We start from the raw sequence: 19,399 nt of genomic DNA, 5'->3' as shown, positions 1-19,399 counted from the left end.
CTGAATTAATCACTGGGGAGAATTCACTTGTGCCACGCTGCGACATTACGCACGACCAGAAACACCGATGAAATGTATAGCCTAACTAGATTTCCATATATCTCATCTTCATCCGCTTATCCGTATAGGGATTTCCATATATTTTAAGCAAGAAAATAGAGCTCTAGTTTCCGAGGCTACAGTAGCTCTTATTGCTCTGACATCAGTACTGCGCCAACTGGACAGTTCCATAGACATGCCTATTTGGGGAAAGGAGCGAGCCTTCTCTTCACAATAACAGAGCTCTTGGATCCCATTTTACATTTTATAACATACTTCTACGATTCCAACTTTATCGTGCGAGAACATTAAATAACAAATGCTATGAGGTGTGAATAATGGAAAAACTCCGTGCGTAATTGGGTCGGTCCGTCTAAACCTATATAAGCTCAGGTAAAGCTTTACAGAGCCACTGAGTCTCCTTGACCGCAAATATGAACTACGGATCTGACCATAATACTGCGTCGTCTTACCGAAAGATCTTCGGAGAAGCTCCTCGCTTCTCACCCTCAACCACTCGCATGAGCAGTCTATCCAATTCATCTCGCAGCTCCATGTCTTCCAGCAGTTACAGGTCCGCGTTGCCTCTTACCCGCAGCAACGCATCATTGCTGGGCTATAAAAGGACCGGTCGGTCAACTTCTTTCTCGCCCGTGCCAGGCGATAGCCTCGACTTGACGCAATCATCCGTCCTCAATAATGAGTTGAAAGTCACTCGAACCAATGAAAAGGAACAACTTCAGGGTCTCAATGACCGCTTCGCTATGTTCATCGATAAAGTGCGTAATCTGGAGCAGCAAAACAAAGTATTGGAAACGGAGCTGGTGACCCTGCGCCAGAGGCAGCACGAGCCATCCCGCGTCGCTGAGCTGTACATGCAAGAGTTGCGTGAGCTTCGCGCGCAAGTAGATGAGATCAGCAGCGAAAAAGCGCACATTCTAATTAATAGGGATAACTTGGAAGAAGAACTCCATAAACTTCGCGGCAAGTACCAAGAAGAGATAAGGGCGCGCGAGGATGCTGACCAGACCATGCGGTCATTCAAAAAAGATGTGGACGACGCCACATTGGCTCGGTTAGATCTCGAGCGCAAAGTGGAGGGCCTTCTTGATGAGATATCCTTCCTAAAGAATCTCCATGACGAGGAGGTGGCCGAATTGAGCGGAATGGTCCAGGCAGCTAATGTGTCCGTCGAAGTAGAACTAGCCAAACCCGACCTCACCTCAGCTCTGAAAGAGATCCGTCATCAATACGAGACTCTGGCTTTCAAGAACATGCACTCCGCGGAAGAGTGGTATAAATCTAAATTCGCCAATCTCAACGAGCAGGCCACCAGGAGCAATGAGGCAATACGTGCGAGCAGGGAGGAAATCAACGAATTTAGGAGACAATTGCAGTCTAAGACAATTGAGTTAGAGACCCTGCGTGGAACTAACGATTCTTTGGAACGGCAGATCCGAGAAATAGAAGAGGGACACAATCTTGAAATCGCAACTTTCCAGGTAAAATAAGTTTGTTTGCACTTGACACCTCTCATATTTGGACCGTTCTATTTATTTCACCATTGCACAGTTGCAATATATGTTGGGGAAAATAGATTGTTATTTTTTAAATAACAATTAACATTTTAACTTATGATTTATATTGTCTTGGATACCCGTCGTTGCATCTTAAATGTCATATTTGAGACCTTTTCTCCGGGACAAAACATTGACATCCCTCCTTGTCCATGGTTCTGACATTCTCAAAATCTGACACCGCACAAAGAAAATGGAGCGCCCGTGTGCTCTCCAAACAAGATAATTTTTTATCAGTTGTAACAGACAGCATAAAGATCAATGCTACAGATGTCAAGCTGAGAAAGTGTGGCACAAGGCCATGTTGTGCTGCCGCTATGTTTATATCATGCTGCTTGACGTGACAGGAAAGATAACGTAAAGTTAGCGTTAACAGTTGTCTACTTATAGCTCGTACTTGGTACAAAAGATTGACCAAATGCAGTGTATTAACCCCATGTATGATACTAACCCTAAATCGGATTAGTGGTCAGCCTGTTCACAGACGGCCACGGTAAGCCCCTGTTTAAATCCTGTTCCATGCCACACACAGGCAAACACTTAGTCATTTAGAGAGGACATAATGCATCTATAGTTACTGTACCAATACATTTACATACAGCGCTTTGAGAAAGTGAAAAGTGGTCTTTTTTTACATGGATACTGGATGTTCATGACTGACATTGCATACTGGAACTGTGTGCAATGGACAGACATATCAAGTGGAGATGCCACAAAGCAATACATTACATCTGAAAACAGGAAACCCATACCAACTGTTAAGCAGCCCAGTTGCTCATATGGTATATGTGTACAACACAGAAATAAATGAAGACTTACGTGCCATACTCATGCTAAAATCACCTTTGTCTAAGTGCAAATTCCGTCCATTACCATACCAAGCCTTGGTTGCTTTTAGTATGGCCACCGGCCACTTGGGCATTATTAGGTGCAATGAGCTTTAAATAAAGTTTTTCTAGGGAATGGCTAAGGATACTGAATGGGCGTCAACACCAACAGACCAGTCCCCAAGGCTTGTGAATTAATTAAAATCACAAGAGATTAACAGTATTTTTCGGGGTGTGAAGACTTACAATAGTTACTACATAATTAATGATACTCAGAAGGTGTAGTTGTATGCATCAACCTAGCTGGTTATTTTTCCCTTGGTACATAAAATACTATAGAGAAGTTTAAACTTGTTTTTGCCATTCAACTAAACAGGAAACCATTGGCCATCTGGACAATGAGCTACGGAGTATCAAGAGTGAGATGGCTCAGCATCTCAGAGAATACCAGGATCTGCTCAATGTCAAGATGGCTCTTGACATTGAAATAGCTGCCTACAGGTAATATTTACAAATGTGACCTGTTCATGTTAACAAAAAGGCCTACAGTAACTCACATTATTGGAATATGTTGTAGCCCTATTGTTATAATTGAATGCAGAAATACTGTATGCTAGTAATAAGCAATCATCAATATTCATTGGAAATGCATTGACAGAATGTTCTGGCTTGTGTTTGGTCCTCAGAAAACTGTTGGAAGGAGAGGAAACTCACTTTAGCACAGGAATATCATTCAACACCTCAAACCATGGCGCCAGTCACTTTGGATACCAGCCACGTGCCTCAGGCTCTGCACGGAGCACCAAGGAGAAGGAGGTGCCTCAGAAAGATGGCTTCAAGGAGATCACAGAGGAAAAAGTGGAGAAGAGCGATGAAGCAGATGTCAACTCTAACAACTAGAGACACTCCAAAATATATTTATACAGTAAATTGGGAGGTCTACTTAGGCACAGGGCAAAAGTACTGTATATTGTAACTAAACTGCAACAAACTTTAGACTGTCCACTTAAGACACTGGGATTCAAGATGTCTCCTTTGTATGTTAGTGTTATATGGAAGGTAGTTCAACAGAGTGATACTTAAAGTATTTATTTGGAACAATATAGTCAATTACAATAATTTAAACCAAGATATTTTAAATATATATATATATTTTGTAGCATTGTTTCAACATCTGCTTGTTTCAGCGAACTCTGTTGTTCGTTGTCATGCCATGCATGTATATAACATGGCTGACATTCTTTAGTCAAGCCAATAAAAATGTACTGTAACCCCTTTACCCCTATTTATTGAACAAATCAATAAATTATTGAGAAGTCTGTTTATCATTCTCAGCCCACTACTTTAGCACAAAGTTTAGGATGAACCTACTTGAAGGACTGATTTCAATATAAGCTACACATCTCTGAATAAGTCTACTAACACGCTATAGAAAATGGGTTAGTATTTAGATTAACTTGTAAATCATACACTGCTCAAAAAAATAAAGGGAACACAAAAATCACACATCGGGTCTTGATATACGAAAAATATTAAAGATCAAAATCTTTTTGTAATTTGTTGGGAACAAAATGATGTAAAAATGGTCAATGAAAACCAAAATCACCAACCGATTGAGGGCTGGACACAAACTCACCAAAAACCTAAGTAAACAATTGAAATCACTGGCTGTTCCAACTTTGGTGAATTTCATCACTGCAACTCATAATGTGACTCAGTAGTGCGTATGGCCCCCATGTACCTGTATGCACTCCTGATAATGTCTGGGAATGCTCCTGATGAGACAGCGGATGGTATCCTGGGGGATCTCTCAGACCTGGATCAGGGCATCGGTGAGCTCCTGGACAGTCTGGTGCTATTTGGGGGCAATGGATGCACAGATACATAACATCTCAGAGGTTAGAAATTGGATTTAGGTCTGGGGAACGTGAGGGCCAGTCAATGGCATCAATGCCTTCGTCATCCAGGAACTGCCTACACACTCTGGCCACGTGAGGCCAGGCATTGTCCTGCACCAGGAGGAACCCAGGGCCCACTGCACCAGCATAAGGTCTGACGATTGGTCTGAGGATTTCATCACGGTACCTAACAGCAGTCAGGGTACAGTTGGCTAGCATGTGGCGGTCTGTGCGACCCTCCTAGGATAGGCCTCCCCAGACCATCACTGACCCACCGACATACTGGTCATTCTGGATGAGGTTGCAGGCAGCATAACGTTCACCACAGCATCTCCAGAATCATTCACGTCTGTCAAGTGTGCTCAGTGTGAACCTGCTCTCATCTGTGAAGAGAACGGGGAGCCAATGGCAGAAATGCCAATTCTGGTGTTCTCTGGCAAATGCCAATTAAGCTGCACGGTGCTGGGCTGTGAGCACAGTTCCCACTAGATGTCGGGCCCACATGCCACCCCCATGGAGTCTGTTTCTAACAGTTTGGTCAGAAACATGCACACCAGTAGCCTGCTGGAGGTTATTTTTGTAAGGCTCTGGCAGTGCTCCTCCTGTTCCTCCTTACACAAAGAAGCAGAAACAGGTCCTGCTGCTGGGTTGATGCCATCCTACGACCCTATCCAGTTCTCGTGTAATGGCCAGTCTCCTGGTATCTCTTCCATGCTCTTAAGACTGTACTGGGGGCAAACCTTGCGACGACATATGGATGTGCCATCCTGAAGGAGCTGGACTACCTATCCAACCTGAATGGGCTGAAGGTACCACCTCATGCTACCAGTAGTGTAGGGAGGGGGTAAATGGGAGAGGGGTTGGAAAGGTTTACCACTAGAATATTACCGGGAGCGGCTAGGGCAACGAGTGCAAGGGAACATAACCTTAGTGATAAATATACATACACAAATAATCTGACTCCATATTGTTTGTAAACATGTGCAAACCTCAATGTCCATGATATGCTGGAAGTTCTTATAAAAGGCATCTAATTTTCGTCACAAGCCAAACATTTAAAAGATCATATGTTTCGTTATCTTCAATGCTCCTCATCAGTCAAGCCCAGAAGACAAGGGACGGTGTAGCAACGCGGGAACTCAGAGATGATCAGTCTGGTCACTTCGATTTACATGTGTATGTGCCTATATCAGTTATCATAAGCGCCAATAAGGTGTTGGTCATTTAACACGAACCATACAGTAAAATGGCGTTTTCCTGGGTCTAACAAAAAGTTAATTATGCCCAACGACTCGAAAGGGATGACTAGAATGTCGTATGTTCCTGGGCCTAACCAAACTGCCTCGAGAGTTCCAGGACTCAGGGACTCCAAGTCTGGTCGCTTAGACTTATGTGTGTGTAATTACCAGTAGCCTTGAGTATGCAGATGAACTAGGAATGCCGTAGTAATCTATATTCCAAAGTAACACAATTTTTATTCCAATCAAGTAATAAAGTTACAATACAAAACAGTTACATACCAACACGATTCAACGTTCTCCCAACTAGCCTAACGATCTGCTAATTAGACACTGTAGTACAAAGGTATGCTAACAGCCTATGTTAAAGATAGACTCCTTAATGACTACAACACAATGTGTTGGGGGGTCTCTTTAACGATGACATACTCCTAAATATGACTACAACACGAAGTATCGGGAGGACAAACTCAAATAACTTTTTGTAGACATGGATATTTATCCTAAAATCAGACATATCTAAAACACTCCCCCAAATAGTCATTAGCATTACTTTACCTTACCAAACACAATGAACAGGAACTGTCCCACTTAATCAATGCACAATTATCGAATGGATGGGGCATTGCCCTCTCCTTGAACTGCCACCTTAACGTGGTGGAGGGGTTTGAGTACCCGAGTGACCCTAGGAGCTATGTTGTCTGGGGCTATATGCCCCTGGTAGGGTCTCCCAAGGCAAACAGGTCTTAGGCGACGGGTCAGACTAAGAGCGGTTCAAACCCCCCTTAATGATGAAAAAAATATTGAGTACCGTGACGTCGCCCGGTATGGCGCAGCCGGGGCCCCACCCTGGAGCCAGGCCCGGGGTTGGGGCTCGTATGCGAGCGCCTGGTGGCCGGGCCTTCCCCCATGGGGCCCGGCCGGGCTCAGCCCGAACGGGCGACGTGGGGCCGCCCTCCCGTGGGCTCACCACCCACAGGAGGGACCATAAGGGGCCGGTGCGAAGAGGATCGGGCGGCAGTCGAAGGCAGGGGCCTAGACAACCCGATCTCTGGACACGGAAACTAGCTCTAGGGACGTGGAATGTCACCTCGCTGGCGGGGAAGGAGCCTGAGCTAGTGCGTGAGGTTGAGAGGTTCCGATTAGAGGTAGTCGGGATCACCTCTACGCACGGCTTGGGCTCTGGAACCACACTCCTTGAGAGAGGATGGACTCTTCACCACTCTGGAGTTGCCCATGGTGAGAGGCGGCGGGCTGGTGTGGGTTTGCTTATAGCTCCCCAGCTCTGCCGCCATGTGTTGGAGTTTACCCCGGTGAACGAGAGGGTCGTTTCCCTGCGCCTACGGGTCGGGGATAGGTCTCTCACTGTTGTTTGTGCCTACGGGCCGAACGGCAGTGCAGAGTACCCGACCTTCTTGGAGTCTCTGGGAGGGGTGCTGGAAAGTGCTCCGACTGGGGACTCTATTGTTCTACTGGGGGACTTCAACGCCCACGTGGGCAACGACAGTGACACCTGGAGGGGCGTGATTGGGAGGAACGGCCCCCCTGATCTGAACCCGAGTGGTGTTCAGTTATTGGACTTCTGTGCTAGTCACAGTTTGTCCATAACGAACACCATGTTCAAGCATAAGGGTGTCCATCAGTGCACGTGGCACCAGGACACCCTAGGCCGCAGGTCGATGATCGACTTTGTTGTCGTCTCATCTGACCTGCGGCCGTATGTCTTGGACACTCGGGTGAAGAGAGGGGCGGAGCTGTCAACTGATCACCACCTGGTGGTGAGTTGGATCCGATGGCGGGGGAGAAAGCTGGACAGACTCGGCAGGCCCAAGCGTACTGTAAGGGTCTGCTGGGAACGTCTGGCCGAGTCTCCTGTCAGAGAGATCTTTAACTCCCACCTCCGGCAGAGCTTCGACTGGATCCCGAGGGAGGTTGGAGATATTGAGTCCGAGTGGACCATGTTCTCCACCGCCATTGTCGAAGCGGCCGCTCGGAGCTGTGGCCGTAAGGTCTCCGGTGCCTGTCGAGGCGGCAATCCCCGAACCCGGTGGTGGACACCGGAAGTAAGGGATGCCGTCAAGCTGAAGAAGGAGTCCTATCAGGCCTGGTTGGCTTGTGGGACTCCTGACGCAGCTGACGGGTACCGACAGGCCAAGCGGGCTGCAGCCCGGGTGGTTGTGGAGGCAAAAACTCGGGCCTGGGAGGAGTTCGGTGAGGCCATGGAGAAGGACTATCGGCTGGACTCGAAGAGATTCTGGCAAACCATCCGGCGCCTCAGGAGAGGGAAACAGTGCCCTACCAACGCTGTTTACAGTAGAGGTGGGCAGCTGTTGACCTCAACTGAGGATGTCGTCGGGCGGTGGAAGGAATACTTCGAGGATCTCCTCAATCCCGCCGTCACGTCTTCCATTGAGGAAGCAGAGGATGAGGGCTCAGATGTGGACTCGTCCATCACCCGGGCTGAAGTCACCGAGGTGGTTAAGAAACTCCTCGGTGGCAAGGCACCGGGGGTGGATGAGATCCGCCCTGAGTACCTCAAGTCTCTGGATGTTGTGGGGCTGTCTTGGCTGACACGCCTGTGCAACATCGCGTGGCAGTCGGGGACAGTGCCTCTGGGATGGCAGACCGGGGTGGTGGTCCCTCTTTATAAGAAGGGGGACCGGAGGGTGTGTTCCAACTATAGGGGGATCACACTTCTCAGCCTCCCCGGGAAAGTCTATGCCAGGGTTCTGGAGAGGAGAATACGGCCGATAGTAGAACCTCGGATTCAGGAGGAACAGTGTGGTTTTCGTCCAGGCCGCGGAACACTGGACCAGCTCTATACCCTCTACAGGGTGATGGAGGGTTCATGGGAGTTTGCCCAACCAGTCCACATGTGTTTTGTGGATTTGGAGAAGGCATTCGACTGTGTCCCTCGTGGCATCCTGTGGAGGGTGCTTCGGGAATATGGGGTCCTGGGTCCTTTGCTAAGGGCTGTCAGGTCCCTGTACGACCGAAGCAGGAGCTTGGTCCGCATTGCCGGCAGTAAGTCAGACTTGTTCCCTGTGCATGTTGGACTCCGGCAGGGCTGCCCTTTGTCACCGGTTCTGTTCGTAATTTTTATGGACAGAATTTCTAGGCGCAGCCAGGGGCCGGAGGGTGTCAGGTTTGGGGACCACACGATTTCGTCTCTGCTCTTTGCGGATGATGTTGTCGTGTTGGCCCCTTCAAGCCAGGACCTCCAGCATGCACTTGGACGGTTTGCAGCCGAGTGTGAAGTGGTGGGGATGAAAATCAGTACCTCCAAATCCGAGGCCATGGTCATCAGTCGGAAAAGGGTGGCTTGCCCACTTCAGGTTGGTGGAGAGTGCCTGCCTCAAGTGGAGGAGTTTAAGTATCTAGGGGTCCTGTTCACGAGTGAGGGAAGGATGGAACGGGAGATTGACAGACGGATCGGTGCAGCTTCTGCAGTAATGCGGTCGATGTATCGGTCTGTCGTGGTGAAGAAAGAGCTGAGCCGTAAGGCGAAGCTCTCGATTTACCGGTCAATCTACGTTCCTACTCTGGTCTATGAGCTTTGGGTCATGACCGAAAGGACAAGATCCCGGATACAGGCGGCCGAAATGAGCTTTCTCCGCAGGGTGGCTGGGCGATCCCTTAGAGATAGGGTGAGAAGCTCGGTCACCCGGGAGGAGCTCAGAGTAGAGCCGCTGCTCCTCCACATCGAGAGGGGTCAGCTGAGGTGGCTTGGGCATCTGTTTCGGATGCCTCCGGAACGCCTTCCTGGGAAGGTGTTCCGGTCCCGTCCCACCGGGAAGAGACCCCGGGGAAGACCTAGGACACGCTGGAGGGACTATGTCTCCCGGCTGGCCTGGGAACGCCTCGGTGTCCCCCCGGAAGAGCTGGAGGAAGTGTCTGGGGAGAGGGAAGTCTGGGCATCCCTGCTTAGACTGCTGCCCCCGCGACCCGGCCCCGGATTAAGCGGAAGATGATGCGATGCGATGGGGCATTGCTACCAGTTGTCTGACATGCAACAAGGACAATCATTTCCACAATGTTCTTGTGAAGTTTAACCCATAACCCGTACAGTACAATAAAGCATATCAGCCTATTCTGCCCCTTTATGGGGAACCGGGAAAATCCAAACACAACAGATAAATGTCCACAATATCTTGCATTTAGTTACACTCCAGTTTGCTCAGAGTTTCACACCTCTCCAGGTGAGCTCAGGAAGGTGGGGCTGATGGCCCATACCTTGGTGTTCCAGATTTCTGGAGAATCAAATGTTACCCAGGTCACTGATTAACATCACTAAGGGTCTGTTGGAAACTTGGTGGGGCCGGACGCACCTCTTTATCAAATACCCTTCCACTCTTCCTCTCATTACACTACAGTAGTAACAAGGACACTAGCAAAATGCAAAGAATCAGTCTGGAAGGATAAGGAGAAAGCAATTGTCTGTGGCCACCACCTGCAAAACCATTCCCTTTTTGGGGGTTGTCTTGCTGTTGCCTCTCCAGTGCACCTGTTGTCACTTTCATTTTCACCAAACAGGTGACACTGATTCACAATCACTTGTGCTTCATAACTGGACATATTGATATCCATGAAGTTTAACCGACTTGGTGTTATACTGTGATGATGTCATGTTCCATTAACTTTGCTGAGCAGTGTGCTTTCAATGCTGCTAACCCCATCATTTTTCCATAGTAGTTACTGCAGTGTAATGAAACGTCCCATATTCCTTCCCCATCCCTCACGGGTAAACACTAGTAACTGTTCTAACTGACTGACTAAGAGAATGACTGCATGGTTCTAAACCTTATTCCTGGCTTGACCGGATGAGTTATACATTCAAAGACACATAACAGGTTAATCCCCCATAGACAATCCAAACATACATCCATTACCATACCCAGACATTCTTATGCAAGATATAGCATGATAAAACAAAACTTAGTTACAATATTGCATAGTAATTTATTAGTGTTCTTATTGAGAAACTGTCAGTAACAAACATATGTTGTATCAAATCACAACTTGTGTTGGTTGTATCAAAACAGACTCTCAAATTCTCTAAGTAAAATCTCAATGTTTCCAGAATCTGGCCAGGAAAAACATAACAGTTAATCAATATTCATGACAATAACATGAAGTGCCAATAAGCATTTAAAGACAGTATGTACATTCAAAACCCATTAAATTATGTATGATGTAAAACAATTAATGTGTAGAATATAGATTCAAAGTATTAAAGTAATTACTGCAATGTAGCAAAAACACTGGTACTTTGGTAAGAGTAGCTCGACTGGCACTTTTGTCTTTGAGGCCTCTCAAATCACTTCAAATTGAACAAAATCCTGCCAACAACAACAAAAAATACAAATTAACAGAAGGCATCTTGACCCAGGATTCGGCAATTCATTGTAAACTGTCAGAATGATTAGTTTGAGTGCCAGGCGTAAGTAGCGCAGAGAGAAGAGTTTGGATTCTAAGGCCTCAGAATGACGGTTCCCTGAAGGTGCTCATCACTATCTGCATCATCCATCCCACTGTTGGCCATTCACGTGTGAGCTGGCAACACCAGTCCAAAGTGCAGAACCAAAAGACCATCCTGGAAATAAAAACCCATCCAAGAAAATAAGCCAATGTAAAAGTACTGAATGATAACACTAAAATGACATTATCAGGGCTATTTCCCAATCAGGAAATAATCATTAACATGCAGGACTTTTGAGGGGACCCACCTGTAGAGCGTTGCCTCCTACTGAACTCTGAATCTCTCGCAGCGACTGGTACCGGTCCAAGAGGTGGTCTCCACACACAACATCCACCTGTAACAAAATTTGATCAAAAATTGCAGGCAATTTTTATTTGTAGTTTTTAATAGATTTTATTTAATTAAAAGAACTTTGGACAATTTCAGTGCTCGTAATGTGGTTACAATTTGCTGTCCAGTAGCTCTGATCACAGCTGAGCTCTGGGTTAGTTATCCTTAGTCTGTCCTCTACAGCTCTTACTCAAGTGCCAAGAAATCAGCCTAAGTCTCTAATCTCCTTCCAAGTGAGTTACCCTTAAATATACTGTGTACAGGTATAGTAACTCCGGTACCTAGCAAGGCAGTTAATTTGCACTTATATTAGACACAGAAGCGTGAACCTCTCTCTGTCCTTTGGTGAGACTGTGGTGTCCACCACCTGGAAACCCTAGAAGAGTACATTGGGATTGCAAAAATGTAGCCCACTAATCTATATTTCATGGGTTATGTCTGAAATGGGTTCTTCACACAATGTAAAACACAACAAATTGAACTGACATATTTCATTGAAGCAGAGTGCTGTGACGTTATAAGTTAGATTTGTACATGAGTACATTTTCCCTTTGAGAAATTGTAAATAACATGATCAGGAATGCTAGTGAAATAAATGTTAAACTCCCTACAGACCTGGCAGGTGGGACTCAGTTCCATCTTCCTTCTGATGAAGAGCTCCACATGGCGGACTGTGGCCTCCCCAGATACACGCACGTAGCGCCTCTCCAAAGGCTGGACAAGACACCAGTGTTAGATTATATTGTGGCTGGAGAGCAGGAATATCCCTCTTACTGTCATTTCAACAGTCTCATACAACATACTGACACTTAAGGAAAAGAGCAATACCTTGTAGTTGTCAATGCCTTCTTCTGCACTGAAAATAAAAAACAACTTTAGATATATTTTTTAAATACCAATTGCAATTATGTAAAGTTACTATAACTTGAAATATTCTCCCTATACACGCTAAGGAAGCACAGTAGCACCTCAGTACCATATATTGGTGAAGACAGGAATGAGCAACTTTTTGTCAATTTGTAATCCCCATATCTCAGTAATGTCAAACCTCATCATGTGCAGGACATGTTGCTTTAACACTAATGTTTTAAAAAAAAAAACATCTGCAACAAAAGGGTTTTTGGAGCTCCAATACAACTTTATTGCCTCACAGAGAGCATTTGGTGACCTAAAATTGTTTTTTAAATGCAGAAAAACCAATCATAGATCTTAACTCTTAGAATATCAACCAAGTTTATGAATAGGTTTTGTTTCACCCTCACTACTCCCTGGCAACCTTCTTAGAACAAAAGATCGAAATCACATCCTGTGTATGGGTTATTTTACACACATTCACATTTCACCCATTACTCAACCTCTTCGGAGCCTGTCTGTTATTGTTTTTTTCCCCGTTTGCGCCTTCAAAGTTACGATCAGACAGTGATGGTAAGAGCATATTGTTATTCATAGCAAACAAAATTCTGTCTTAGCAGTTTTGTAAGTATTTATGTAGTATACCAACACTAATCTCTTAATTGTAAGCAACGATTTATGAAAGTGGCAGGCACAGACTGCCCAATAAACCATCAGTGGACCGACGTAATGCTCATCTTGCTCTACATAATTTGAATCTTCTTATGTGAGACAGTCTTTATGTTTCTTGGTTATTAAGTCGGTTTTAATCAAATACCTGTTTTTTTTCAATGTAAGTTTGAGTTCAGACTGAAACTGCTAGCAAAGACGCCCGTTTTAAGCTAGTGACGAAGAAATGTTCCACAATCCATAACATGGTAATTAAGAGTTTCAGCTTCAAGTCAGTGCCTGCAAAAAATACCTTATAGGTGAGAAAATATCGCTTGAAGGTTGAAAGTTTTCCTAACAACTGGGAGTGACGCAAACGCCATCACATTAAATCAGTATATACAATGTTTAAGACTGAAGTGGTATCTTGAAATCAGTAACACATGATACATGTTTAAAAAGCACAATTCAGTTTCAGTCATTATTTTATTATTCCTATGACCACATTTTAGAGTCATAAAGTCATATCTTGTACCCAACTGTTTGAAATTCATAATCGTAACTGCAATATTCAGCCAAAAGAAATAACACAATTAAATGTTTTATCTGAAATGTGCAGCCCAAATGTAAACTTTTGTGTTATTATTTAGAGGTCACATCTCAGACATACATTTTGGCATGACTACCTTTGAAAATAGAGGTTAAATAAACTGATTCATAAATTCAAGTACATTCTAGAAGATGCTATTGCCAGGGAGAAACTCACCCTACAAACTCCAGCTGCAGAGAGACGTCCAGTTCAGCAGGAATAGTAAAAACAGACTGAGGCAGCATCTCCCTCCTCTGCTTCTGGCTTTTATGAGGGACAACGGGGGCCGCCATCACTGACGTCCCAGAAAAAGTTGAGTTTCAGTAGGATTTGCAGAATGTTACACACACAGCAGCCAGATAATAAAGAACTAAGACGTAGACAGTTAGAGGCTTACGTCAGTCTTTAAACACCAAAAAATACCTGTTTTAGGTACATCCAGTCCTCTTTGTTTGTAAAAATCAACCATCCTTGCTCTCTCCACTGCAAAGCAAATTAAGAGTAGCGTAAGGAAAATAAGTTTAACTGTGAAACAAATGTACAAGATGCAATTGAATAAAATGTCAGACATTAAAGGCTTCTGGATACTTACTTTCTTCCAAATGTGGCAGCATCTTGTAAACAATATCTTGCAACTGTCGGTCAGGTCTGTGGAGGTGCAAAAAGACCCAGCAAACAGTAAGCATCTTAACACCTGCATTCATATCTGTACTTGCCTTTGGAAAGTAATCACTTTCTCCACATATTGTTGTGTTATAGACTTACTTTATAATTAACTAAACATTTTCCCATCAATTTACACACAATGACAAAGCCGAAACAGGTTTTTAGAAATGTGTCACAATTTATTGAAAATAAACATACATATTTATGTATGTATGTATATTCAGTAGTACTGCAAAGTACCAATATTCAGTACTTTGTAGAAGCACCTTTGGCAGAGATCACATCTTCAAGTCTTCTTGGATATACCTCTTTTCACAGACTTTTCCCAATGCCACTCCAGCATTGTCTTGCCTGTGTGCTTTGGGTCATGCTGAAAGATTAATCTTCACCCAGGGTGAGGCCCTGTGCGCTCTGAATCAGGTCTTCCTCAAGGAGCACTGTATTTTGCTCCGTTCACCCTTCCCTCAATCCTGACTAGAGCCAGACCAAAAAATTGGTTGGACATATAATATCAGCCGATATTAGCATATACATTTGTATCATCCTTTATCCTAAAGAGAAACTGATATTATTTGCATGGAAGGAACAAATGCGACTGCTCATTTACATTGGTTCTGTTGTACTGTTTGATGGGTTGTAAATACTTTGCAAAGAAACTGTAACTCAGTATTAGTATTTAGCTCCTTGTATTCTTCAATAATGTGCCAGTGGGAGAGGTACATTTATCGACCAGTAATATTTTTAAATGAATCCGAAAGATAAAGTTTTCACATTATAAATATTTTTGTGTCCCTTTGGACTGAGCAGGAAGTAGAGTTGTGCAACACTATCTGCAGGTCACACCAGGATGCTTTGTTCCAAGTAACTCTCCAAGAGGAAGAGTGTAACCACAGAAACAGAAACTCCTGAGGGTCTGTAAAGAACACTAATAACAAGCAGAGAAAAATCATTTGAGGATGTCTGAAACTATTTTTATGTTTTGGCAGTCATTATAAACAACACTAATTGGGCTTTGCTCAAAGATGCCAGGGAGGCATTATTACCTTATGTTGTACAGTGGCTGTGTCTGATGGACCACAATGCTACAATTAGGACACCTGTTACTGTAGAAGAAGTGCTTCACTATGCAGCTTTTACAAACTGGGGGAGAAACAGAACAGAAAGCAATTATAACTGCTGAAATTAGACTAAAGTTAAAGCAGTTACATGTGTGGAACATTTATCTCCATTATTCTTACTTACAAGTGTGTAGACACTCTGTTATGGTGGTAGCATCAATCAGGAATCCACAGCAGAGAGCACAGCGAATATAAGGGTAAAACTGATTAAGAGGGAGTTCAGGCTGTGAAAATAAGAAAACAACATCCAGTTTGGAGCCAGGTGATTGTGTTATTTTGCCATATGAACTATTAAGCACAGAGGATTGGTTTTGCCATAATTAACATACACGAATATGGCAAAAACAACAAAACCCCTGGCATTACATACAGTTGAGTACAAACAATTGTAGCTACAACATACATAACAGAAACATTACATTATCACTGGCGTAACCAGCAAAAGACAAAACAGTGTCCAAGTAAGTCTTCAACCTCACCTCATCCTCCGAGTCAACATTATTAGACGTTGCATCGCGATCTTCAGAGCAGTCATCTTTGTCCACACCGTTCTGACGGTTCGTATCGGTAATTGTCACTTCTTTCTGATGTCCGACATTCAAAGAATATGGTATTTTTAACGCTGCACTGTCTTCCATGGTATATTGTCAAATTAGTTTGATTTCCGCACCAGAAAACTATAATTTATAATTTGCTAATCACAAGACACACGTCGAGTTATCCGATGTCGTCGAATGGCAGAACGTACTGTCTACTTTGGCGCAAAAACTAAAATAAGCAGCAGACTAAATATGAATACAATACTTAATGTAACTAGTAAGTCCTGCCTTAAGATTAACGGTTACGGTTACCCCACTAAAAACTAACAAAACAAACCGTTCATAGCTACTTTTGTTGCCCATGTCCCTCGACTTCCGGTTTGGCGCCTAGTAGGTTGGTTCAACAACATATGAGAATGCTCGTTTTGCCAGGCCCGGTTCTCAGTGTAGAAGGCTAAGCAACCTAGGTTTTTGAGAGCCATTTCATTTTGCTATGTTGTTCGCCACCCAAACGGGGCACCGGATAATGCAATGGTTACTTGATCTCCAATGCTACGATTTAATCAAATTTGGCGCCAATGCAGTGAAATTAGCTAGTGAAATTCAAGCATAGGAGGGTCATAAAAATGTAATTTGACGATTAAATGAGGGTGATGGTGGAGGACGTTTAAGAATCCACTAAATTAAATGTATTTTATGTTGAACACTATTTTGGTTACTACATGATTCATGTGTGTAATTTCATAGCGCTGATGTCTTCACTATTATTCTACAGTGAGGAAAATAGTACAAAGAAGAAATACCCTTGAATGAGTAGGTGTGTCCAAACCTTTGACTGGTGTGTGTGTATATATATATATATCTGGGAAAAAATAAAATACCTAAATTAGCAGTTTCTCTGGTCTTACTATTCATAGGTATGTGTTTGAGTAAAGTGAACAGTTTTGTTTTACTCTATAAACTACTGACATCATTACTCCCAAATTACAAATAAAAATACTGTCTTTTAGAGTATTTATTTGTAGAAAACAACAACTGGTCAAAATAACATATGCATTGTTTTCAGACCTCAAATAACACAAAGAAAATAAATTAATATAACATTTTCAACAACAAAATACTAATGTTTTAACTTAGGAAGAGTTCAGAAATCAACATTTGGTGGAATAAACCTGATTTGTAATCACAGCTTTCATGTGTCTTGGCATGCTCTCCATCAGTCTGTCACATTGCTGTTGGTTGACTTTATGCCATTCCTGGCACAGAAATTCAAGTAGCTCGTCTTTGTTTGATGGCTTGTGACCATCCATCTTCCTCTTGATCAGATTCCAGAGGTTTTCAATGGGGTTCAGGTATGGAGATTGGGCAGGCCATGACAGGTTCTCAATTCTCAGAGTAGGGGAACATTGTCAGAGCAGAAGGAAGCTGGTGTTATTCCAGGATAACCTTGTACTTGGCTTGATTCATGCGTCCTGCACAAAGACAAATCTGCCTGATTCCAGCCTTGCTGAAGCATCCCCAGATCATCACCGATCCTCCACCAAATTTCACAGTGGGTGCGAGACACTGTGGCTTGTAAGCCTCTCCAGGTCTCCGTCTAACCATTAGATGACCAGGAGTTGGGCAAAGCGGAAAATTTGACTTGTCAGGGGAGGTGACCTTACTCCATTCCTCTACAGTCCAATCCTTTTGGTCTTTTTTTAAACTTCAGCATGGCTCCTCTTTGCTTCTCATTGATGAAGGGCTTATTTTGTTTTGTTTTGCATGACTTCAGCCCTGCCCCTAGGAGCCTGTTTCGAACCTTCATCGCTGTGCACTTCAGCCCAGCTGCTGTTTGGCATTCTTTTTGTAGGTCACTTGATGTCATCATACGGTTGTTGAATGACATTCGAATGAGTTGACGGTCATCTCGGTCAGTGTGCAGTCGTTTTCACCCTCTGCCACTCTGTAGTTTTGTTGTCCCCAATGTCTGTTGCTTGACCGTGTTCTTATGAAACGCTGTCTTTAAAATGTTCAGGATGGAAGCAACCTGACGCTCACTGTATCCCTCTGCCAGTAAAGCCAGAATTGAACCCTTCTTTTCCTCACTCAAAGCTTTTCTTTTCAACTCTTTTGTCATGCTGAATAGTTATTTTTTTATTCACATTACCTTTGTGGTACTACTTGCACTGTTTTTGCCATCCAGCTGGTCCTATTGCAAGAGTATAGTGATGACCACAGCAGTGGTTTTTATATTTTTCCTTGTTAAATTAGTTTTGGTTCAGGTAATCACCTAATCAGTACCTCATTAAGTAAAATGTCAACAGTCAATGGAAACCAAAATCACCAACCGATTGAGGGCTGGATTCAAACTAAACAACTGAAATTACAGGCTGTCCCAACTTGCGTGAATTTCATCTCGGCAACTCATAATATCTGCACTATCTGACATGATCCCAATGATACACTTAATGTAGTCATGTGCTGAGACACCTTGACTGCTTGGAATGGAACATTTTGGACGGTGTGTTTCCCCAAAAATCCCATTGCTACATTCAACTCAAATCGTGTCTTTAGGTCAAGATATACATGAGCTGCGGAAGCGCTACTTCTATTCATTTCCAATAACAATAAAGTGTCGAAAAGCGATTCGGCAGCTACTGGATGCTGAAAAGTTATTTGACAGAGTGGAGTAGGAGCATCTGTTAGACGTACTGGAGAGATATGGCCTGGGAGAATATTTCTTTGAAAGAGTAAACGTCTTGAGTTCCAGCAACCAGTTTTATTACTAATGGCCTTCACTCGGGCCCCTTGAGATAGGGCTGCACCCTCTGCTTTTTGTGCTGGTTCTTGAGCCTTTAGCCAAAACAATTAGACGCCATCAAAATATTCAGGCATTTCTGTTGAAGGCAGCAGAAATGAGATTGCGCTATACGTAGATGATATCATCTTATCCTTATCTCACCCCATCTCAATGCTGGCTACTCTTGCTGTCTTTGAGAAGTTCAGCTCCTTTTATGGATACAAGATACATTTTAGCAAACCTGAGGCCATTCTGTACATCTTCCTCAGTGGCCTAAACTGTACGTCTCACTTTCGCTTTAAGAATAAACTAAATTGTTCCTCAATAGTACATGCTGTGTATAAGGACTTTGTCTCTAATGGGATTGGAGAAGCCCATTGAAGAATTAGTCTAAACACAATCAATGTTCTGCCAAGACATTTGTACCCCCTTCAAATACTTCCCTTGTGGATTTCTAAGAAAGTCCCTTTAGACTTGGAAAGGGATTTTTCTAGGTTTATTGGGCATGGTAAAAACATTAGAATTGCCTCCAGACGGAGGTGGTCTAGCCCTGCTATTCAATAAATCTTTAGGAACAGAACAATTTATATCTCTTTTGACCAGGGGTGGAACTTATTTTTCACTCCCATGTTTGATCCCGTGGTCACAGATTGGTCGATCCTAACAATGCATTATGGAAACTTAAAACAAATGCAAATGTTTATCATTTTAGTGTCAACTTGAGCATTATCGTAATTAAATAGTAGATAGCAAATAAGCAACAGAATTCATAATATCTTTATTCTGCTTGCAATAATTTAGTTCAGTGTTAAATGTT

General features: G+C 43.6%; 2 protein-coding genes across 2 annotated transcripts; one reads left to right on the top strand and one right to left on the bottom strand.

Annotated features, from left to right (window-relative positions):
- Positions 1–427: 427 nt before the first annotated feature.
- inaa (internexin neuronal intermediate filament protein, alpha a) lies at positions 428–3,766 on the top strand. The gene is made up of 3 exons (XM_010867189.4): positions 428–1,541; positions 2,820–2,944; positions 3,130–3,766. Exons 1-3 carry the CDS (start codon positions 474–476, stop codon positions 3,341–3,343), a joined length of 1,407 nt encoding a protein of 468 aa, XP_010865491.2. The 5' UTR covers positions 428–473; the 3' UTR covers positions 3,344–3,766.
- Positions 3,767–11,068: 7,302 nt separating this feature from the next.
- Positions 11,069–16,208, bottom strand: pcgf6 (polycomb group ring finger 6). The gene is made up of 10 exons (XM_010867188.4): positions 15,741–16,208; positions 15,386–15,485; positions 15,187–15,283; positions 14,070–14,125; positions 13,901–13,960; positions 13,655–13,772; positions 12,217–12,244; positions 12,004–12,102; positions 11,306–11,392; positions 11,069–11,172 (listed from the first exon to the last, which is right to left on the bottom strand). The coding sequence occupies exons 1-10, from the start codon at positions 15,897–15,899 to the stop codon at positions 11,122–11,124; spliced, it is 855 nt and encodes a 284-aa protein (XP_010865490.1). The 5' UTR covers positions 15,900–16,208; the 3' UTR covers positions 11,069–11,121.
- Positions 16,209–19,399: the final 3,191 nt, after the last annotated feature.

This window comes from Esox lucius, chromosome 6 (genome assembly GCF_011004845.1).
Source record: "Esox lucius isolate fEsoLuc1 chromosome 6, fEsoLuc1.pri, whole genome shotgun sequence".
Lineage (NCBI taxonomy): Eukaryota > Metazoa > Chordata > Actinopteri > Esociformes > Esocidae > Esox > Esox lucius.
This window is presented reverse-complemented; position numbering and strand designations above follow the sequence as displayed.